This window comes from Heloderma suspectum, chromosome 5 (genome assembly GCF_057233095.1).
Source record: "Heloderma suspectum isolate Gila_16-S chromosome 5, 16-S_ref, whole genome shotgun sequence".
Lineage (NCBI taxonomy): Eukaryota > Metazoa > Chordata > Lepidosauria > Squamata > Helodermatidae > Heloderma > Heloderma suspectum.
In genome coordinates, this window is record NC_139462.1 from 22,444,924 (window position 1) to 22,469,259 (window position 24,336).

At 45.9% G+C, this 24,336-nt stretch overlaps 1 protein-coding gene across 3 annotated transcripts in view; it reads left to right on the forward strand.

The window, feature by feature from the left end:
• Nucleotides 1-23,867, forward strand: part of ARHGAP24 (Rho GTPase activating protein 24) — a 498,319-nt gene extending 474,452 nt beyond the window's left edge. For all 3 annotated transcript variants that reach the window (XM_084855552.1, XM_084855553.1, XM_084855554.1), the window contains 5 exons: nt 775-907; nt 1,880-1,953; nt 5,366-5,487; nt 15,401-16,475; nt 22,981-23,867. In XM_084855552.1, the coding sequence (XP_084711678.1) occupies nt 775-907; nt 1,880-1,953; nt 5,366-5,487; nt 15,401-16,475; nt 22,981-23,224 (1,648 nt within the window). In that variant the 3' untranslated portion in view covers nt 23,225-23,867. The remainder of the gene's footprint in view (nt 1-774; nt 908-1,879; nt 1,954-5,365; nt 5,488-15,400; nt 16,476-22,980) is intronic.
• Nucleotides 23,868-24,336: the final 469 nt, after the last annotated feature.

Consider the following 24,336-nt stretch of genomic DNA (forward strand, 5'->3'; position numbering starts at 1 on the left):
CCAAAAGCAAAAACCCATCAGCAAAAATGCCAGAGCAGAGCTGGAATAGTCCAGAGCTTCTTATAGGGTTTCCCAGGCAGGATGATGGGCAGAGCAGATGAGGGGGAAAATGCCTTGGTTGGAACAGCACCTCCCCCTGAAGCCGAGCCGCCCAAGCCGCAGCTCCAGCCTTGCTTTTAAAGTCTCTGGCGAGGGCAGCAGGTGGAACAGCTCACCGTCGATGGAACAGCACATCCCACTGATGCAACTGTGGTGTGGGGCTCAGCAGTTGCCCAGGCATGCCGACACCTGACATTGACCCTGTTACCAGTTGATGTAGAGGGGGCAAACAGCAGGGGAGGCATGTAGCCATCATGGCCTGCTTATTTGGGGTTTCTGGAAGCATCTGACTGGCCACTGTGGGCAACAGAATTCTGGACTACATGGACCTTTTGGTCTGAAGGCCTCTTCTTAGGGGGTGTTTTTTTTAGCCCAGCAATGGCAGCAAAATCGAGAATAGCCTTAAATTGCCTTGCATAGTGACTTAACAGTGTTTAAATTTGGGACTCTATTGTCAGACAATCAGTCACCAAGCCTAGCCAGTTTAAGAAGCAACTGAACAGACACATCATTTCAAGAAATGAGTGGTTTCACTGATCGTAGTGCTTATAATTTTTCTGTACTGCCGATTCAACTTTCTTCAGCAATACTGGAAGAGTTCCACAAGGGACAATCCCCTTCCAGGTGTCTAGTGTTACATTTCCAGCAGTAATCATGTCTGTTCCATCCCCACAGAAATACTGATGTACACACGGTGGCATCACTGCTGAAACTGTACCTCAGAGAGCTCCCAGAGCCAGTTATCCCTTACTCCAAATATGAAGATTTCCTTTCCTGTGCCAAACTGCTCAGCAAGGAAGAGGAAACGGTGAGCTTTCTGCCTTGATTTTGGTTCACAAAATTACCAGATGCTTTGTAATCTTATCTGGGGATTTTGAGGGGATTAACTCAACCCCTATTTGTCCACCTTTGGGATAGCTGTTTATATACCCTGGATTGTATCCCACGTTAGTTTAATTTAAGTCCTATTTATTTCAATGGGTCTACTGTAAGTAGGATTAATGTTGGATCCCACCCTGTATCTTAGGAACAGAAAAAATTGCCTTATACCAGATCAGCCTCTTTGTCCACCTAGCCCAGTATTGAATATCATGACTGATGTCAGCTCTCTCTTAATGTAAACCCATTCTTCCTTGTCCTCCCCTAAGCACCAGTTTGCATACTGCTGCTTTTCTTAGGGACTTAGAGAGCAATCCTATGGTCTCTGGAAGAGCATCCCAGGGACCATAGGATTGCTCGGAAAGTGCTGCAACCTTGGAGGGGGGGGGGTCGGAGATCCTGCCCCCTCACAGCTGGCATGGACAGAAACGTACTAGCTGCCCTCTGAGGTTGGAAAAACGACCTCAGAGGAGGAGAAAAGGGGGTGTTCTTGTGAGCGGGGAGGGGAGGAGACTGGACTGGCCAGGATACATGTCATCCTGGGCCTCCTCCAGCCTCCTTCCCTCCCCCTCTGAAGTGCCCTCGCTAGATGAGCTAAAAAGCCCATCTAGTGAAAATTGCCAAAGACACAGGACAATGGTCTGGGACTAAACATGGTGAGCCAATGGTCACTTTCCTTACCATCCTGAAAGGATGGCAGCTGTAATCTGTCCCATCATGTATAAGCAATCACCCATCACAGTCTGCATGGAGAATTTATAAAGGGCGATTAGTGGAGAGATTTATGTGTTGGTCAGTTTTCTGATGTTTCTATTCATGCTGAAATGTTTAGACATTTTTTATATATTTAACACATTATTATTATTATTATTATTATTATTATTTTACACTCTTTGCACAGGGGCTGAATGAATTAGTGAAACAAGTGAAGAGCTTGCCACTTGTCAACTTCAACCTGTTGAAATATATTTGCAGGTAACTTATACCCTTGCAAGAATCACAAAGCAGTGATGGTTTCAGTAATCCCGAAGATATCATTAGGATAGCAGATTCCTCTCAGCAGTTTTATGAGGAGTCACAATGGACTAGTTAAATTAAGGCCAGAAGTTATTCTGAATCCTTTCATACTTTAGAGCAGAAGTGAGAAGAAAGTAGACCTCCAAATGTTTGGGACTTTTAACTCCCAGCATTCCTAACAATTGGCCTTCCTAGCAGGAGTTTCTGGAAGTTAAGTCCAAAACATCTGTAAAACTACCTTCTGCCCACCCCTGCTTTAGACTCAGTTCATCTTCATGTTGGCTGTCCCAGCAGGAAAGTATAGTTACTTCCCAACCTACTTTCAACCCATTCTGGTGGCAGCACTGGAGACATGGCAAGACTGATATAGTCTTCCCCTCCGAATGTGTTGGATGATGGAGTTGTAGTCCAACATATCTGGAAGGTGCCAGATTGGGGAAGGCTAAGAAGTAACTCTATCAATCCTGCACACCCATGGTTTTGGAACAGCATGGATTGGAATATACCGCAGTTGCCCCCATGCCACAAAGGTGACATTAGGGATGTTGGAGAAAACTGTTTGGGGGTTAGAGTTCAATGTGTTTTCCTAGGCTCCCCCCCCCCCCCCCGGACTTCATTTCAGTTCCTGCTGCAGCACCCAACTCAATCTGCAGCAAGTCAGGCCAGTTCATGGTTTTTCCAGGAATTTCGCACATTTTGAAGGGTCTGCAAATTGCGCTAATTTCTGAGCAATTTGTGCTAATTTCTGAACCGTTTGGGCAAGTCACACAGGTTGCAACGAAACTTGCGTGAATTATGAATTGCAGCTGAACTCTGTCGAGCCAAAACAAAGGACCAGATTTCCCAGCGACAAACATCCTGAGGTGACATCTGTATTGGCCCCATTACCATGGCCATTCCCTTTGTCTAGGGATGGATGGAAGGCTTACCTCCAGGTCCGGGGGGGGGGGTGTCTGCAGGGGGGGGTTATCCATCCCTCCCCCCCAGAATCCTAGCCGGCTGGCTCTGCTCCTCGGCAATTCCGCAGAGCTGCCGGCCAGCTCCAGAGCGCCAGCAATACGGCAGCCATTGATTGCCGTATCACTGGCTGGGTGGATTGACTGTGGATGCAAATGGCGTCCACTACACCATTTGCGGCTGTAAAGGTCTTAGTTTAAGGTAAATGCAGCCATAAATGGCTGCATTTACCTTAAACTAAGACCTTTACAGCTGCAAACGCCATAGTGGACGCCATTTGCGTCCGCAGTCAATCTGCCCAGCCAGCAATACGGCAATGGCGGCCATATCGCTGGCACTCTGGAGCCGGCCAGTGGGGAGGATCTAGCCAGTGAGGATTCCTCCTAGAGGCGGAGGTAAGTCTTCCAATCCTCCACGGATTCCGGGGGGCTGGATTCTCTTGAATATGGCCTCACTGGGGTCCGTGGAGGATTTCTCTCCCATCCCTACCTTTGTCACAGCATAGGTGTTGGTGTCAGTGGTGGGGTTATCAAGAAGAGTAACCACAGGAGACTTGTAGGGATTTCTGTCCTTATGGTGAGAGGTTTTGCCATGAAAAATTAAAATGAAAACAGTCCAACGGTCCTAGTCTGTGCTCCGTTGGTGTCAGTGAGACATATTTGATTGGGTCCATACTTAGCCATCCTTACAGTAGATCCATTGAAATTGCTAAGTTAATTCCCATTGATATCAATGGGTCTGCCCTAAGGAAAACTAGGTCTGGATCCAACCCAATATATACAAATGTAGTAAGGGCAGAATCCTATGCAGGTTTAGACTAGAGATGTCACGAGCACCCGACTTAGTCCAGGAGGCCAGCGAAATCCCTCACACACACACACACCCCCAGCCTCCACTCACCGAATTCCAGGGCACTGATGGGCTCGGACGATGAGTGCCCTGGAGCTGGGTGAGCAGCCGAGAACAGCTCGAACTTGGCTGCCTGGTCGGCTGTCCTTCACAGCCGCCCGGGCAGCAGCAGGAGGAGGCAGCACCCAGTCGTAGGCACCCTCCTAGATGCTCCCCACACTCACCCCGGCCCCTTCCGACTAGCGCCAGCCATTTTGCCACTTTTTTTCAAAAATATGGGAGCTAAAATAAACTGTGCATATTTTATGTCCACATTTTTTAAGCACCCTTTCTTCGTAAGAAAAAAAGCAGCAAAATGGCGGGCACTCGCCAAACAGGCCCGGGGTTGGTGTGGGTAGTCACCGAGCTCCTGGGGCCTCGAGCGCAGTTCGGGGGGGCAGTAGGAGCTACACTTCAGCGGGTGCCTGGAGAACCCAGGCAGGGGGTGGTTTTGCCCATCCCTAGTTCAGACAGAAGACAGTCCTACAACTCCCAGCATTCCCCAGCCAGCTATGCTGGGAGTTGTAGGAGTTTCTTCTGTCTAAACATGCATAGGATTGCGCCCTAAGTGAATAAAAGATTATTTGCATGTGACTGGGCAAAGAAGAGCAGCCATGAGCTGGGATGTGTCTTCATGGACTCTAGCCAAATAGGTTTGCCTTTCCAAATTAGCACTCTTCTGGGGTTTTGACCTTTGATTTGCATCTGGCTTTCCCTTACCCAGTTTCTTTTTCACATTCAGGGAAATCCAATGCAGAATAATAGAAACAGTCTGTAGGCCAAACTTGATGAGATGCCACTGGCATAATTTAGAATGGCACGAATGGCTTTTTAAAAGAAAATAGCAGCATGGGGCAGCCATTGCAGATCAGGGCCTTGGAGGGTATGAGGCTTTACCCCATTTCCCCTGCTACAGTCCTGATCCAGGTCTCTCTCTCTCTCTCTCTCTCTCTCTGTCTCTCTCTCTGTCTCTCTCTGTCTCTCTCTCTGTCTCTCTCTGTCTCTCTCTCTCTCTCATACACACACACACACACACACACACACACACACACACACAGATAGCACCGAGTGGGTCCCGCTGGCTGGAACTCTCTCCTGGGAGGATTGTTGTCCCAGCAGGGAGCTAAAGCCAACTGAAGCCTTATGTAGGTTGACAAGACCTGAAGTGTGGTCAGCTCCACCCCTCCTGGAGGGGCTAAGTGGACTGATAAAGTAGCACTGGAAGAAAAGCATCCATCCATGTGAATAGAAGCTTTTCTTCCAATGAAAATAACAGGCACAGGGAGGGGACAATCCAAATTTGGATTGCAGCAGGGAGTAAAACGTAACACCCCCCCCTCCAGGGTGATGAGCTGGATCAAGGCCCCCATGCCTGCCACTTACTCTTTAAAGGCCATTCATGCAGTTGCTAATTGCATGAATGCCATCTTATCTAGTCTGGCTCTGTCAGACAGATTTGACTGAAGCCCTGATCCTGGATTTCCTCTCCCCCTCCTCCCGCTCTGCCTGTGGGATGTCTGTACAGATTCCTGGATGAAGTCCAGTCCTATTCCGGAGTAAACAAAATGAGTGTTCAAAACCTTGCTACTGTGTTTGGTCCCAACATCCTGCGTCCCAAAGTGGAAGACCCTCTGACCATCATGGAAGGTGAGTTTAAAAAGCTAATCATACTGCAAAGGTTGTATTAGCTGGTCTAAGAATTATAGTTCTATGGTTCCTTGAAGCTCACAACAGAAGTTAATAGCATCTGATGGCTGTCAGATCAAGGCAGTTAAAGTCACATTCAGTAAGCAGAGTCAGGTTACGGTAGGCAGGATCATGTTAAGCAAATAAAGTCCAAACTAGACAGGTCAAGGCACAACAAGGAATGTCAGAGATAGCACCGAGTGGGTCCCGCTGGCTGGAACTCTCTCCTGGGAGGATTGTTGTCCCAGCAGGGAGCTAAAGCCAACTGAAGCCTTATGTAGGTTGACAAGACCTGAAGTGTGGTCAGCTCCACCCCTCCTGGAGGGGCTAAGTGGACTGATAAAGAGCCTTCATCGGATATTGTAGCTTGAGCCTTCTGCAAGACTGGAGAGAGATGGAGATTTTACCAGGGACTTATCCTGTAAGCCAGAGGATGATGGCAGGGCTGTGTTTCCTAGCCAGGAGGGCCCTGACTGTCCTATCCAAGGAAGTAGCTTGTGCTGCACACTGGAAGGCCCAAGGACTGGGGGTCATGACAGGCCAGCTCTGAGTCTGGCAACATTGTACACATGTGACTCTCTAGTTGCACTTTGCTGCATGAGCCTAGTGGCTTGGGGTAGGTATGTGGACTTTGGAGATCAGATGACTATCACAGTGTTCACTTGCCTCCAGATGCCCACCCATGTCAACTCCACAGAAGGAAAGGCATCCATCCATCTCAGGGTGATACTTTTTGAGCTGGTCCAAATGTTACACTGACCACATTACCCCTACAACTACTGAGAGCCAGTCTAAATGTTATACACTCACCAGGAGAACTGGTATCTCTGTGACAGGTTTACCACTTGCCTACCCATGTCCGAAGGCTAACATTTACCAGACACCAGAAGGAAGTTAGGGAGCTACCATTTTGATATTCCCACAATGCCATGGAGTGATGCCACATCAGAGCATTGTGGAGATGTCAAGATGGCCGCCTGCTGCACCACCACCAACATACCTGCAGAGGGGGCCTCACCATGATGTCAAAGGGGGCCCACTGGATGGCACCTTGCTGTGGGCCCTTCTCAGACCTGGAGCCAGCCTTGCACCATTGATCTAGATCAGGGGTGGGCAACTTGTGGCCCTCTTTTGGCCTACAACTCCCATCATCCCTCACCACCAGTTATGCTGATTAGGCTTGATGGGATTTGAGGGCCAAAACACCTCAGGGGCCACAACATAGATCATGGGCAAGGAAACCCAGTGCTCCATGGGCAAAGGATCTGTTATGATTTCTACTAAACAGTATGAATGGTAGAGGGTAAACTTGCCATGGTGATGCTGATCCCCATGTTGAGTATAATGTCCAGACTGACTCTCAGTACTTGTTCAGGGAAAAAGGCACGACTTTTCTTCCACTAATTGAATGGCCCTGTTACATTTGCTATTGCAGAGATTGAAATATGTATCATACACTCCCGACAGGTTCTTTCTGGAACTGGAAGATGAGCCTTGCACTGGACAAGCCACTCTTGATATTTTTAGAGACGTTTAAAAGTGGTCCCCAGTTCAGCATAAAAAGCCGTTGCTGGTGAGATACCTCAATGTGACACTAAGCCTAAAGGCCCTCTTTGATCGAGAGCACAGACACATTTGTCTGTTTCTGTTTCAAGACACATTGTTGGACTAGATCAGGGAGGACAGAATCTGGATCTAATGGATAATTTGTGGTGGCTCAGGAAAGATTTCTGGCTTTAACAATAGCAACAACCAAATGATTACTTCCCCCCACTGCCACCCTAAATTATACTGCTAAAATGAAGACAGCTTGGAGTAACAAGAGGTGGATTTTTGTGTGGAAGGACTGTGACTTCCGTTCATTTCTGGTACTCAAAACAAATTCCTGGGGTGGGAATCATTTAATGCTACGTGTGTGTGTTTTGGACCAGGCTCCAGTTGGAGGATCCTCGGGTTCCAGTAATAAACAAAGTAGATCTTGCATACTGGACATCTGCCCACTCATGGATTAGAAGGACCTTGGCCTGATCCAGCAATGGCAGTTCTTAGGTTCTTCACAAGATATTAGTGTCCAGCTGCTGAGATTTAAAGACACACTAAGTATGTGGATAGATGCACTGGCTGGCATTCTGCTTCATTCAGAAGGGCTAGATTTTTAGCTTGTTCTCCTTCTTCTGTGGATGTGTATCCCTCTCATCAACAAATGATTTATTTTGCTAATTAGAGAGGGAAGGAAGAATAGTATGCAAAAAAATGCGTTCTCATGATTGCAGATGCTTCTATTTCAGCTGCAGTATTATTGCATGCATTTCCCCATAAGTCATTAAATGTGAGAAGTCACATCACTGTTAGTGTAACTCATGTAGAAGGAAGGGGTGCGATTAGCATCCTGCAAGCTTTCAAGACTCGCTCTATCATCCTCTGATACCCATTTGACCCCCCCAAAAAACATCCTCCTGAGGAACGGACTACAACTTCCACTATCCCTGACCATTATATGCTGGCTCAGGCTGATGGGAAATGTTATCCAACAACATCTGGAGGGCACCATGTTGGGGAAAGCTGCTGTACACAGTTGCATGAGAATAAACCCCACTGAAATCAATAGGGCTTACCACTGAGTAGGTGTATATAGGGTTGCACTGTTAATCTCAGTGGAGGATGGTGGCTCTGATTTCAGTGGGGCTGTAAATCCATTCTGGATTTCAGTCAGAACCAGCCAGAACACTAAAGGAACTATCCAAGGTGCTGAACCCATTTGGGGGATAGGGTTCAGCAGTTTGGATAGCTCTGTTAGAGCTCTGGCTGGTTCTGACCATAACCCAGAATGGATTCACAGCCCTACTGAACTCAGAGCCACCAGCCTTCACTGTTTAATTTGCATCTGTATTAGCCTTCAGCTTTGGCAGGTGTTTGGTGTACTCTGAGCTATTTTTTTGGTGACTGCTTTTTGAAAGGGGATGAGATGCTTGCTTCCCCCATTTCCATCACTCAGGAAACATTTGCATCACTCTAAATGGCAACATTTGCCCTCAGTGACATCAGCATATAGCCAAATCTGAGGCTGTGTAGTGTCATGGTGTCAGCTTCACTCCATGATGCAGATTGATTGATTGGTTTAAAATGCTTACAGGCTGTTGCATTTGAAGAAAAGAACCTTGATATTCACATCTAACCTCTGTAAGCATGATACAGGGAAAATGGGAAATGATTGCTCAAAAGTGTCCAGCACACTGTTGGAAAATGCCTAAGACAGCACTGTGATTATAACCCCCCTAACTTCATTTCTTGAAGGGTCGAGGGGGGGAAAGATAGCATGTCCTGCTGGACGCCAAGTTCCAAAGATGTGCTCCATATATTAAAAAGGAAGTCATGCTGCTTTTGCACCACGGACGTCTACAGAAAGGAGCATGGCCATTCATTACAGCGCATTCCGAATTGAGCCCCCTCCTGACTTAAGGGAATTCGCTGTGATTTATAACATAAGCAGCAGCTTATTCTGCATGAAGGACTGATGCACTTAGGTGGCTGCATCTCATTTTGGAGTGCTTAATAATATTTATATTAAATTAATTGAACAGCCCTGATACATTATGCTCTTCCAGTTGGCAAAACTAAATATTGGAGAAATGGGGCAGAGGCACCCTCAATCTCTCCTTGATGCAGACTTCTGAGTCCAACCAACTACATGCCATTTGAGCCTCGAGTCATATTGGAGTGAGCCTCATAAACTGTAATTAGATCATTCATCTTCCCACTCTTTTATTTCTTTTCACTGTCAGTGTTCTGTTCTCCCTGTGTTCCTGAAGCCGCCAACCATGTTCTTTAGGTATTTGTCATGTTCTGACATGACAGCCCAACCCTATTAATATTGTGGAATTCACATCAAAGCACAGGGCCAAGCAGGGAGACTGAAGGTCGAGGGACTCCACTCAATATTTGACTGGGAGAACTGGAGAATCAGCAAGGCTCAAGATGGTTGAGGTTCTTTGAGCTCCACCTGGGTCCGCCTTGTTCCCATTTGCAGTTGCAAGTTTTTCTTTCATGCTGGCTTGAACAGGAAAGGTGTCCATCTGTTTGAAGTGTGTACCCAAATGCATGCTTTTCCCTCATTGACTAAAGCATGAAAATGCACTTTTTTTCAAAGTGCACATTGTTCCATGAAATTTTATTTTATTTTGAGATAAAGTTAAAAAAGGGGAACAAGAAGAAAATCATGCATAATAATATAACTAGATCATGAAAGGAACAAAGACATTCACAAATGGTAATTCTTAGACTACCATTAAGTTATGGAACTGCTACAGTAAAACAACCTAAGTAGGAGCTCACTATCTAATGAAAGGCTGTAAATATAAGTTATACAGTATATAAAAGGAGTGTGTATGACTACATTAGTCTGTGTGTGTGTGTGTGTGTGTGTGTGTGTGTGTTAGTCAGAGAAAAACTGTACTTGGTTGGAATTTGATCAAATGTTTGAAGGGTTTCAACATAGGAAAGTGCACATTTTTTCTCAAGTATGCATTTTGTGAACAAGCATCACAAGTTCGGGAATGCATGAGCTTCGCCTGCAGAATGCAGGAGCTTCACCTGCAAAATGCAGGAGCTTCACCTGCAAAATGCACGCACATTCGCATTCAGGGTGCAAACAGGGCAAGTTCTGGTCTTAAAAAAAATGGAAACAAAACTCTCATACATCCCTATATTTGGCGTGCCACCAAGCAGTTGTGTGATTGGTTCGTGGCAACTGCTGATGAGGTTGCAATTAGGTGCCTGTGATGTATGGACGTCAGCACATGAGTAACTTCAAGCCATGGCAGTGTGGCTAAAAGTTGACACAGGGTTATTGAAAGCCACAGCTGCCCTCAGGTATAAAAGGCAGTGTCACAGATGCTAAGCCCTCCCGCTGAGTAATGAGGCAGCAGAAACTCGCTGTGCAATCCACAAACTCTTTATTCAGCTAATAGCACCTGCTCACCTCTGCAGTGACTACAGAAGCTTAGAGCTGTTCTCTAGACCTAATTTGCAAGGTAAATGTTTTGGTAGGAGAGCTACTGAAAGCCACTTAGTAGCCTTTTCAACTCCAGATGGGTTTCCTGCCGTGCTCGGCTGGCTTTTTCTGAGCTCCTGCCTTCAGGGAGGATCCTCCCAACCCAACTTCTGACAGACAGCCAATCTGGTGTGACACCTCCCACCTCCTCCTCTCAACTCTGCCCGCTTAACTGGGCGGTGAGTTCCGGCATCTGTCAATCCCGAAGCTCCCTCCCAATCCGACAGCACCTGGGTTCCCACAGGAAGTGAGGAAAATGGTCTCTGAGCCTGGCCCTCCTCTTCGATAAGCCCCTGGGAAGGTTCTTCACTGCCTCCTGAGGAGCCAAACACAAAAAAACATTCTTGTATTTGGAAGAGAACAGTCCCATTGCATGAATTAGAAAATCCGCATGCAATATAAATGTCTAAAGAGGACACCATTGGGACAAACAGAGGAGGTGTCATGCCTGAAGCCACCAATTATGTTCTGTGACACCAAACAGAGGAGCGACAACAGCCAAGTGCCATGATTGTTGAGATCACCCCATTTTACGGAAAGGCAAATGCCAAGGATGCTGAGAAACAACTCATTTGCCCATGGCCACAAAATAAGGACAACGGACAGATGGTGTGTGAACCCAGGGCTTCCAGATTTAATGGCCACTCAGCCTGAAGCACAACGCCCATGAGGAATATCTGTTAGTAGCCTACCTCTTCATTCCGCTGTGTTGAATTAAAACTGTGAGAATAGTCAAGATAAATGCTATTTTTGAGGATGTGCCTTTCGATCTTGTTGTTGTTCAGTCATTAAGTCGTATCCGACTCTTCGTGACCCCATGGACCATAGCACACCAGGCCTTCCTGTCCTCCACTCTTTCCTGGAGTGTGCTCAAATTCATATTCATTGCATCGGTGATGCTATCTAGCCATCTCATCCTCTGCCGTCCCCTTCTCCTTTCGCCTTCAGTCTTTCCCAGCATCAGGGTCTTTTCCAGAGAGTTTTCTCTTCGCATTAGGTGGCCAAAATATTTGAGCTTCAGCTTCAGTATCTGTCCTTCCAATGAGCACTCAGGGTTGATTTCCTTTAGGATGGACTGATTGGACCTCCTTGCACTCCCGGGGACTCGTAAGAGTCTTCTCCAGCACCACAGTTCGAAAGCATCAATTCTTCGGTGCTCAGCCTTCCTTATAGTCCAGCTCTCACAGCCATACATTACTACTGGGAAAACCATAGCTTTGATTAGACGGACCTTTGTTGGCAAGGTGATGTCTCTGCTTCTTACTATGCTCTCTAGGTTTGCCATAGCTTTCCTCCCAAGGAGCAAGCGTCTTTTAATTTCATGGCTACAGTCACCGTCTGCGGTGATCTTGGAGCCCAAGAAAATAACATCTGTCACAGCTTCCATTTCTTCCCCTTCTATATGGCAGGAAGTGATGGGGCCACATGCCATGATCTTAATTTTTTTAATGTTCAGTTTCAAGCCAGCTTTTGATCTCTCCACTTTCACCGTCAGCAAGAGGCTGTTTAGATCCTCTTTGCTTTCTGCCATTAGGGTGGTATCATCTGCATATCTGAGGTTGTTGATTATTCAGTGTGCCAGTGTGGTATAGTGGCAAGAGTGTTGGACTAGGAGCTGGGAGATCCGGGTTCTAGTCCCCACTCGGCCATGGAAGCTCACTGGGTGACTTTGGGCCAGTCACAGACTCTCAGCCCAACCCACCTCACAGGGTTGTTGTTGTGAGGATAAGATGGAGGAGGAGGAGGATAATGTAAGCCGCCTTGGGTTCCTTGCAAGAGGGAAAAAGGCGGGGTATAAATGCAATAAATAAATATTCTCCTGGCAATCTTTGTTGTTGTTGTTGTTCAGTCGTTCAGTCGTGTCCGACTCTTCGTGACCCCATAGACCATAGCACGCCAGGCCTTCCTGTCCTTCGCTCTCCCCCGGAGCGTGCGCAAGTTCATATTCATTGCATCGGTGATGCTATCTAGCCATCTCATCCTCTGCCGTCCCCTTCTCCTTTTGCCTTCAATCTTTCCCAGCATCAGGGTCTTTTCCAGAGAGTTTTCTCTTCACATTAGGTGGCCAAAATATTTCAGCTTCAGTATCTGTCCTTCCAATGAGCAGTCAGGGTTGATTTCCTTTAGGATGGACTGATTGGACCTCCTTGCAGTCCAGGGGACTCGAAAGAGTCTTCTCCAGCACCACAGTTCGAAAGCATCAATTCTTCAGCGCTCAGCCTTCCTTATAGTCCAGCTCTCACAGCCATACATTACTACTGGGAAAACCATAGCTTTGATTAGACGGACTTTTGTTGGCAAGGTGATGTCTCTGCTTCTTACTATGCTGTCTAGGATTGCTATAGCTTTCCTCCCAAGGAGCAAGCGTCTTTTAATTTCATGGCTACAGTCACCGTCTGCCATGATCTTGGAGCCCAAGAAAATAAAATCTGTCACAGCTTCCATTTCTTCCCCTTCTATATGCCAGGAAGTGATGGGGCCACATGCCATGATCTTAGTTTTTTTAATGTTGAGTTTCAAACCAGCTTTTGCACTCTCCTCTTTCACCCTCAACAAGAGGCTCTTGAGATCCTCTTCGCTTTCTGCCATTAGGGTGGTATCGTCTGCATATCAGAGGTTGTTGATAATTCTCCCGGCAATCTTAATTCCGACCTGTGATTCATCCAACCCGGCGTTTCTCATGATGTACTCTGCATATAAGTTAAATATGCAGGGTGACAATATGCAGCCTTGTCGTACTCCTTTCCCAATTTTGAACCAATTGGTTGTTCCATGTCTGCTTCTTACTGTTGCTTCTTGACCCTCGTACAGGTTTCTCAGGAGACAGGTAAGGTGGTCTGGGTACTGCCATCTCTTTAAGAATTTGCCACAGTTTGTTGTGATCCACACAATCAAAGGCTTTAGCGTAGTCAATGAAGCAGAAATAGACATTTTTCTGGAATTCTCTTGCTTTCTCCATGATCCAGCGAAAGTTGGCGATTTGATCTCTAGTTCCTCTGCCTCTTCGAAACCCAGCTTGTACTTCCGGTAGTTCTCGGTTCGCATACTGCTGAAGCCTAGCTTGTAGAATTTTGAGCATCACCCGGCAATCTACCATGCTATATATTAAATGAATGTATTTTTTAAATTTTATTTTAAATTTTTATTTATTTTAGAGATATCCTACCCTTCAAAAACATTTCCTGAGTAGCTAAATTTAACATGAGGCATAGTAAACTAAGGGGCATACAAAGCAAGAACAAAGTAGATACAATAGCTCTGCTCTGCAAATTTCTTGTCTATTCAACTTACCATTGTGTACACACCTCACTTTTCCCCTGGGCACAAATGCAAATTTGGTATATGTGCTCCATCTCCCCTTGTCATTGCACACTCTCTCTTTTTTTCTTTCACACGTTTACTGATTTCTTAGTTCCTCTTTTCTTTTTACACAATTCATTTCCTCTCTTTATATGTCTCGATTTACACAGTTAATTTTTCTCTACACACACCTAGAGTCAGTTGTGTCTCGTGGCCTAATTCTTCTCGCCTCCCTTCCCTCTTTGCTTGTCTTCTCCACAGACATTACCGTTCATGAGAGCTGATGTAGTGTGTAGTGGCTAAGCATGTGAGCAATGATTCAGGAAGTCTGTGGCTCAAATCTTACCTCTGCTTGAACTTTCTACATGGTATCATCTCAGTCTTGTCTCCAGATCCTAGGTGTTACTTGGTATCTCCAGTGAATCATGGAATCAGACACTAGGAAGTGGGCAGAAGGCACTGAAGCCCAGCTTTCTTCTCTTAAGCATAATACCCCCACACACATCAGCCTCCTACATATTAGCCCTTATAATCCAGTCCACAAGTAGCGTGTTGGAACTAACAATGTATACTGCATCAAGCAGTCTGCAGAGCACACCATTCCAGCAAGTAAGCAGGTAATAGTTGACTGAAGTATGCAGACACCATCTAGATCAGTGTCCCCCAATCAGATGCCCTCCAGATGTTTTGAACTACAACTCTCAGCATTCCTGACCATTGGCGATGCTGGCTGGAACTGATGGCAATTGGCATCCAAAACAACTGGAGGGCACCAGGTTGAGGAAGGCTGATCTAGATTTTGCCTTGTCTCCCCTTTTGGAACCCTCAACATATAGTATTTAAGCTTAAGTACTGATCACATTAATCCCTCGTTATCCTTCCCTCCTTTTCTTCCTTCTTCCCCTTCTCTGTAGGAGCGTCATGAGAACTGAAGGCAAATCAAGGTGGACACAGTCTGCTGTGAGCAGGCTGCAGTTGCCTGGCTTCTGCTTCACTATGCACTGCTTGCTACCCCATATCCATCTTCCAAGGAGCAAAGAACTCACCTTGGGGCCAGGGACAGAGTGGCCAGCATTCTTTTCTGTTGGGGGTCATGAGGGTTGTAGTTTGAATGGAAGGCCTGAAGGGACAGATTCATTTTGGGGGGATGAGTGAAAGTACTTCTCTCCACTCCCTCTGTTGATTCTCCCCATTGTGAAAAATCAGACTGTTCGCTCCTTGGGACAGGTACCTGTACCCCCTTTTCACCCTTCTTTGCTTACATTACACTGTAAAATGATGTATACATTGATGGTGCTTTACTCATAATAATTAAGAGGAAGGAACAAATGATGATGAGTGATATATTACCAAAGAAACTGGATGGTCTCCTTTGTTTAGGTTTTTCACATAAGATGAATCCAGTAAAAATACTGAGTCTCCCAGTAGATCCACATTAATGCAAACTATAACTCTTCCTTTTCAACAATTATTACTGCACATTTAACTGGGGTTTAATTGCAGTATATTTATATTATCTTCTAGGCACAGTTGTCGTCCAGCAGTTGATGTCTATGATGATAAGCGAACATGAGCTGCTGTTTCCTAAGGATGCAGATCTCCAAAGTGGGCAGGAAGTTTGTAATAACAACAATGAGATCCAGAAGAAAGTGATCATGGGTCAGCTCCAGAACAAAGAGAACAACAACACCAAGGAGTCATCACCAGTGAGACACTGCTCTTGGGATAAACCTGAATCTCCTCAAAGAACCGTTGTGGACAATGGGTCTCCTACCGCCCAACCTGGGAGCAAATCAAATAGCCCAAGAAACAGCATTCACAAACTGGACATCACCAGAAGTCCACCCCTCATGGTGAAAAAAAATCCAGCATTTAATAAAGGCAGTGGCATAGTCACCAATGGGTCCTTCAGCAGTTCGGTGGAAGGTCAAGAGAAGACATCACCAGCTTTACCCAATGGTACCTTGCAGACTAGAAGAACATCTTCCCTGAAAGGGCCAGTCACTAAAATGGGCACACACAGCGTGCAGAATGGAGGTGTGCGAATGGGCATCTCAAGCACTGACACCCACAGCAACTCTCTGAACAGCCGCAATCAGAGCTGGATGCCCAATGGTTACGTGACGTTTAGGGACAACAAGCCAAAGGAGCCCATGAGTGACTCGGGCCAGCATAACAGACTCTCTACTTACGACAATGTCCACCAGCAGTTCTCCTTGGTGAACGCTGAAGATAAGCAGAGCGTCGATAGTGCAACGTGGTCCACATCGTCTTGTGAAATATCCCTCCCTGAACATTCCAACTCCTGCCGGTCCTCTACCACCACCTGCCCTGAGCAAGACTTTTATGGGCCCAATTTCGAAGACCCCGTGCTAGATGAGCCCCAACATGAAGACCTCTCCAACCAAGGAGATTACGAGAGCAAAGGTGACCGGAGAAGTGTCGGTGGGCGTAGCAGCCGGGCTACCAGCAGCAGTGACAACAGCGAAACGTTTGTCATCAACAACACAAGCAACCACAGTGCTTTGCACAGCCTTGTGTCAAGCTTAAAGCAGGAAATGGCAAAACAAAAGCTGGAGTATGAAACAAGAATAAAAAGGTAAGCTGCCAGGCTACAGCCTACAAGGAGCGCCGCTTCCAAGGCTTTACAGGGAAATGGGTGCTAATGGGTGAGGCCCACTGGAGACCACAGCAGCACAGGGACCTCATCTATACCATTGTGCCTGGAGAAGGGAGATTTGCTCAAATAGATGAAGGTGGTGTCTGATGGGCTTAGTTTCCTGATTTTTCAGCCATTCAGGCTGATGGATGGTTATGCAGGAAGCTACCTAATACCAAGTCAGACCATTTGTCCATCTGGCTGAGTATTGCCTACACTAATGATGGGAAATGTGTGGTCCTCCAGATGTTGGTGAACTGCAAATCCCATCAGCCCCTCACCACTGGCTATGCTGGCTAGGGCTGATGGAAGTTGTGGTCCAACAACATCTGGAGAGCCACCCGTTCCCCACCCTGGTCTACACTGACCAGCTGTGGCTCTGCAGGAAGGAGTCTTTCCCAGCCCTATGTAGAGATGCCAGAGATTGAAGCTGGGAAGTATGGCATTCACATCCAAGGGGCTCTACCATTGAGATCCAGCCCTTCCCTTGTGCCATGGGCAGGATCCAACATTGTCTTCCTGCATTTTCTGCTTATATTTGCAAATATATCATAAGAAGCTGCATCTTCCCTAGTGTTTTCTACTGTGGTGGAGGCTCTCCAGGCGCCCAGGCAATGGTGGTTCATATCACCTGCTACTCCGGGATGGGAAACCCATTTGAGGCTGGTGGCTCCAATTTCAGTGGGGTTGTGAATGCACTCCAGGTTTCAGTCAGAACCAGCCAGAACACTAAAGGAGCTATCCAAAGTGCTGAACCTATTTTGGGAACAGGGGTCAACACATTGGATAGCTCCTTTAGAGTTCTGGCTGGTTGTGACTGAAACCTGGAGTGGATTCTCAGCCCCACTGAAATCAGAGTCACCAGCTTCCACTAGGGAAACCTCTAGCCCAGGCCTAATCCAAACCATGGAGGTTCCCCATCTGGCTGCCTTCCCAAGCCCCACAGCCTGGAGGCTAGAGGGCAGGGCAGGCTGTCATAAGGGAATTGTTTGGCTGGGATTGGGGCACTGGCAACCATCATGAGCAGAAGAGAAAGGTGTGATGGGAGAGAGCAAAGAGGCAAAAGATTGGTTTAGAAACTGATGAGCTCCTGTCACAAGCTGCCTACGGAGGAATATGGCTGTCCATGGGGATTCACACAGAAATGCGTGAAACCCAGTGACATTTGCAAAATTTAACTCGTCTTCTTTTGAAAAGTGGGAGAAGCACTGCCACCTGCTCTTGGCATCCCTCAAAATCCTCAGGAGGAACTCCGAAATTCTACTCAACAGTGGTTCTAGGTACTAGCACTGCACTATTAGCCTTTTGGTTTGGCCCATCGCATAGCCCTAACCCCAAAGGCTGGTTTAGCAGTCATAGAATCACAGAATCATAGAACAGTAGGGTTGGAAGGGGCCCATAAGACCACTGAGTCATTAAAAAGCCCACCTTACAGTGCAGTCCCAAACATGTCAACTCAAATCATAAGAACAAAAGAAGAACCCTGCTGGAAGAGGCCAAAGGCTCACTAGCTCAGCACCCGGTTTTACAGTGCCCAAGCAGATGTCCATCATGTCCATGAACAGGACATGAGCACAACAGCACCCCCAACTCATGTCCCCCAGCAGCTGGTATTCAGAGACATGCTGCTTCTTGAGGAAACGTATAGCCATCATGACTAGTAGCCATTGGTAGCCTTACCCTCTGTGAGGATCCTTACGTCTAATCCCCACTGAACTAAATTGGATTTACTCCCAGGTAGGTATGTAGATTCAGCAGAAGGCTACAGCCTAAAGCACATACGTGCCAGCGCAATAACATGGAGGAATGCATAACCCATCTGCTTAAACCCAAATAATCCAATTCAAAAAGTTTATAGATTGGGCTGCTGCTCACACCCCCTCTTGGATAGAAAAAAAGCCCCATATGTTATTTGCTAGTCAGGTGAACTAAGATCATTAGACTGGGGCCTTTCATTCAAATCCCAAGGAAAAATCATTCACATTATATATGCCCTGACATGAAGTGTTGCATTAACAATGAGGCAGAAAAAAAGGTCAGAAGACATCTTAGCACTTGGCTTAATTTATCTCTTAGGGGATTATATATCACTCACATCTTCCATCCTGCCACCAAGTGATCTAAAAAGCCAGCTGTAAATGCAAACGACTATCACAAAATTTATTTCGCTGGATGCCAAGGGACAGAGCTGGAGACACTCAAGAAAGAAAATGTATTTCTCAGCGGCCACAGAAGCAAAACTCCCTGCGCAAGGGCTGCTGTTTCAGATTCATAGCATGGGTTTTAATGAGCTCAGGAGGCTTTGATTCACATTATAGAAAATTGCAAATGAGCTTAAGAAATGGCTTCAGCACGTCAGAGCCCTCGGCTGGTTCAATGTTAGACCAAGGCTGGAGAAAAACAATTCATAATTTTTACTGTCAAACACAAAATGCTGGGGGAGTCACAGTGGTTGAAACAGCCTCACTTGTGTGCGTGTGTGTGTTGGGGTGGCAGGGCTGGGGGGACTAAAATGTCTAGGCCAGTGGAGGCTGGTGGCTCCGATGTCAGTGGGGCAGTGAATCCTCTCCGGGTCTCAGTCAGAACCAGTCAGAACTTTATCCAAAGTGCAGAGCAAATTCTGCAGAGTTCTGACTGGTTCTGACTGAAACCCAAAGCAGATTCACTGCCCCAGTGACATCAGAGCCACCAGCCTCCACTGGTCTAGGCACCATATAAATAATAAAAATAACGGCCATATACATATATGTGTGTGTATGTATGTATGTGTGTGTGTGTGTGTGTATATATATATATATATATATATATATATATATATACACACACACACACACATACATACATATATACACATACACACACACACACACACACACATATATGTATAGCAGTCAGTTTCATGACATTTAGCACTTGGTCATGTGGACTTCCATTGGCATGTTCAGTGCTGTCCAGCAGGAGGCAAGATCAGCCATCCTGAGAAGGTAGTTCCCTCACCTGCCAGAAGGTGGCAAGAAAGAAAGAACCCAAGTGCACCAGATGAGTGGGGAGACTGATGGCCCCCCGGGCTAGCATATCGCCATCAAGTCGTGAACAATGCCCCCAAGCAGCAGCTGCCCCCACCTGCCTGGGGCTCAGGTGCTCACAGTTCCAGGTTGGCTGAACTCATGCTCTGGGTTCACCTCTGGAAATGGGGAGAGACCAGTCCGGAGAGAAGTTCTCCTCTGGTATGGGCTCCCCTAACTGGCCTGTAGGGTGGCTACTTCTGCATCACTGAAAAAGAGGAACTGCGTCACAAAAAAAAGAGGGCAAAAGACACAGATGTGCATCACATCAGCCTATACTAATTTAATAGCTGTAAATATAGGTGCACATTTAGAAATAATTACTAGGATGTGAACAGAAATGCTACACATCTCGACGTTGTGGGGAAGCCTGTGACCAGGTGACTGGTATGCCCGCTCAGTCTGCTGTCTGGTTGATGGGCACCTTCAAGGCCCCTGCTCCGCAATCCCTTCTTATGATTCTTTCTCTTTAAAGTGCACTTGGACTGGGCAGTCTTTCAAATAAGGATGTCTTGAAATGGAGGCCTATCCTCTATGAAGTAGGACAGATGGCCACTCCACTTGCCTGAGGTTTGGGTGCTCCAGCTCCTGAGCTCTGGACACTTTGGCATGAGTTTGCTCATTCAGCTAGCCTGTCCTCCCAGGAAGGCTAATTTGGTGGGTGAGTTCACTCGACCATCATAGCTATCCTGTTGGTCAAGCTTTTCCAAGTTCCAGGCAGATTGTGGGGTGGGTGACTCTTCTTCAACTTGACTCCTGTGGTGAAGCATCTCTGGGCCATTTCTCCAGTTGATGCTCCTAGTTACGTAATGGAGGCCTGGAGGCCTGTCCCCTGCTCCCAGCAGGCACCTAGGTACCATGTGAGGCCATTGTTCCCTGTGGAGGCCTCTACATGCAAAGGCCTAATTCCCATTACTCTTCCCATTCAAAAAAAGAGTGGGTGTGGGAGAGACCGCACATATCGTAGTTCTGTATGTTGAGTGCCTGCTTCACACATTATCTTGGACATGAGACCAATAGGTAGGCATGCGTGCGTGCGTGCGTGCGTGCAGTCTGTTCCTTCTCCTTATCAGCCAGGTAAGGGGTGGCCGTGTGCCCTACTTTACAGAGGAACAGTCCTCTATTTGAAGGCATCCTTTGTTTGAAAGGCTGTCCAGTCCAAGTCTGGTTGAAAGATAAAGAAGCAGAAGATGTTGCTCTGATGCTGCCCATCAACAGTTAGCAGCACCTGGACATCAGACTGAGGAGGCACAAAGGTCACAATCTTCCCTTCTGTGGTGAGGTGTATTGAATGGCTATTTAAATGAGAGTCACTCTTCCTAAATTTGCTTCTATGCATATAAATTAACATGTGCACATTTTATGCAAATTGGTATTCCCTTTTGGGTGGGCTGATGATGGTCCTTTTTTGATGATGTCCAAGTGGCCAGCCTCCTTAGCAGATCCTGAGGAAGATGTAGTGAGGAAGATTTACAAGAAAATAAAGCTGTGAAAAGGCCATCCAGGAGCCTTGCTAAACAGGTTTGGGTTTGTTTGTTTCTTAAGCCCTGGGAGGGGATTTAGAAGAGACTAGCCATCTTTAGAGCTTTCTGCAGCAAGATGTAATTGTAGAAAATGTATGCTCTTATTTGAGGATTTACCACTGTGCTGGGTTACTTCAAACAATTTCCGCTCCCCACCGCCATCACAAGAGATTTTCAAAATATTTTTTTTCCACTAGCCCTGAATTGTCTGATTTTATAATGCTGCACTAGTTGATTTCAGGTCAGTTGTTAGTCCAAAGGAAAGGAAAGGTTCCTCCTGTGCAAGCACTGGGTCATTACTGACCCCTAGAGGGACGCCTGCTTGCGCTGGCGTTTTCATGACAGTCTAAGCATGGTAGTAATTACCTAATGTACAATGGCCATGCTTCCATTTAGGTAACAAGAAACTCAATTAACTGACAGCCTTAAAAACAAATAAAATAAGAGCTTGTTTGTAAGTAAGCGGTCCTCTTCAACAAAAGGCTGTGGTTCATATTTATGAATACAGCATCAGCCTATTCAGTTGTGGAATATATAACAACTATAGCCACCAATTATCGATTGCTGTAGAAATCTACTTGAATTTGGATTTGTCTAGTGATGAATCAGAGACCAATTGCATGGGTAAAGAAGGGTCCTACAGTGAAAAAGAATGGCAACAGATTCAGTTAAGGACACAAGGAAGTCCTTCTTTACATGAGATTCATTGCCACAAGATGATCCCATAGCCACTATCATAACTGGCCATTAAATGTAGATTAGATGGGATCATTAATTTTATTCTAGTTAGTAGTTATTATCCATAACTACAAATGGAATCTCCATGTTCAAAGATGGAATAGCTTTGAGAGTGGGGACATACAACAGCAGATGGCCATCATCCCTATGCGTTGCTCATGAGCTCTCCAGGACGTCTGGCTGGCCACCACTAGAAACAGGTAGTTTAGATTGTCCCTTGGTGTAATCCAGCAGCGGGCTGGTTGGATTAGAGCCCAAAACCAACACCTTGCTATTGATCATTGGGAATTAAACAGAGAGTGGAAGACATAAAGTTTACCACCAAACCTCTGTAATGCTGCACTAGTTGATTTCAGGTCAGTTGTTAGTCCAAAGGAAAGGAAAGGTTCCTCCTGTGCAAGCACTGGGTCATTACTGACCCCTAGAGGGACGCCTGCTTGCGCTGGCGTTTTCATGACAGTCTAAGCATGGTAGTAATTACCTAATGTACAATGGCCATGCTTCCATTTAGGTAACAAGAAACTCAATTAACTGACAGCCTTAAAAACAAATAAAATAAGAGCTTGTTTGTAAGTAAGCGGTCCTCTTCAACAAAAGGCTGTGGTTCATATTTAGCACAGTAGACATTGGCTAGTTACTAAGCCCAGACTGGCCATATGAATAAGAGGTGTGTGCACAGAGCTATATCACATGTAGGGATGCACAAGCATCCCACTTCTCACCCCAAAAGGGATCAGGCCTTTGCAAGTTTCCCATTCTAACACTTGGAAAGGCTCGAGGGTGTTTGCAAACTACCCACCACCATCTTTGCCACTACTTCTTCCTTCCCATGTCCAGAAATACACCTTGAGGCTGGGGGAGTCAGCAGCAGAGATGGCAGGCACTCTTAAGTGTGACAGAGCACTTTTTCCCTACTGGGGCTTGGGTTATGACTAAAAATCCCAGAACCCCCTGCATGACACTGACATTCTATGTGCCACAAAGGCCCTTGGGTTGATGATTCTATCACAATATATTTCTGGGCAACAACAGATGCAGGTTCTGGGAAGCAGTCTTCATTGACAGTGTGTTGAGTTGTACCCAAGTACCCTTTGTGTTTTATTTATACCTCTTCTCCAGTCTTGAGCAGAGGAATCTTTCCCTGGAGACAGAAATGATGAGTCTGCATGATGAACTGGAACAAGAGAAGAAGAAGTTTACAATGGTAGAAATAAAAATGCGCAATGCTGAGCGGGCCAAAGAAGATGCTGAAAAAAGAAATGACATGCTGCAGAAAGAAATGGAGCAGTTCTTCTCGACATTTGGGGAACTGACAGTAGAGCCGCGTAGGCCGGAAAGAGGGAACACCATATGGATCCAATGAATGCTGCTGCTGACCAAGACTGTGGGATTCTGGGAAGAGGGCTGTTGGGATATTATATTGTAACAGGTGACTGGTCACCTGACTGAGGCTAGCACTCAACATAATGTTGTCAACCCTCAAAAGAAGACACCACGTCTACATCAATCAACCACATCTGCTGTGTGTACTTTTTAATTGAGAAATCATATTCCCTGAATGCATCATAATGCTACTGTTAAGTGTTACTATTGGGTTTGTGTATATAGATTTTAAATAGGTCATTCTGGGGGTTGGGGGCAGAATAGAAAGAGACAAGAAAAAATATTTTATTGCAAGTCTTATATTTAAACTGGCAAACAGAAACTTCATTGCAATCAAGCTTTATATTGAGGCTTTTTCTCCCTTGCACTTACTTAACATAATAAGCTATTTTGGGCATTGTGTTACCATCAGCTTATTTTATAGATTATTTTTTCTTTGGTTGCCCCTCTTGCTGGGGAATTATATATATATATATATATATATATATATATATATTCGCTATTAAAACAAAACAATACAAAAAAGTTATTGTGTGACCGTGATGTTTGTGCCAATTGATTTGCCCATGACCAAAAAAACACCCTGTAAATAATTTTATAAAAATATAACATGAGCATCTATTAAGTTTGTGCTGTTTTTCTTTCTTTCTTCCTTTGTATTTTGTATAGAGCCCAATCCAGATCTAGGCACCCATATGTGTAAATAGCCCTCCCATGAGAAAAGGTCTTTACACTCAAGGCCAATCTACAGGCTACATTAACCATGTAGTTTTGTGATGCATGTTTGTGGGTGTTAATAGCAGTTGTGTGTGTGTGTGGGGGGGTCAATCAGGGTTGGGATTGCAGCATCTGGGGAGGAGAGCTAAGCCTTTCCTCCTGTGCCATGATCCTGCTCAGGTTCCCTCTGCCATGTGCCAATGGTAGCTTCCATCCCATGCCAAATAACAGCTTTGAGGGAGGATTTTCAATAGAAACACAATGTGGGGTGAAAGGGTTTTTAAAAACCCTTGTACCAGAGTCCTAATCCCTCTTAGGATTGGACAAATGTGTCCATTTTCTTTTGCTCAGTTTCTCATTTTCCTGGTTGTCGCT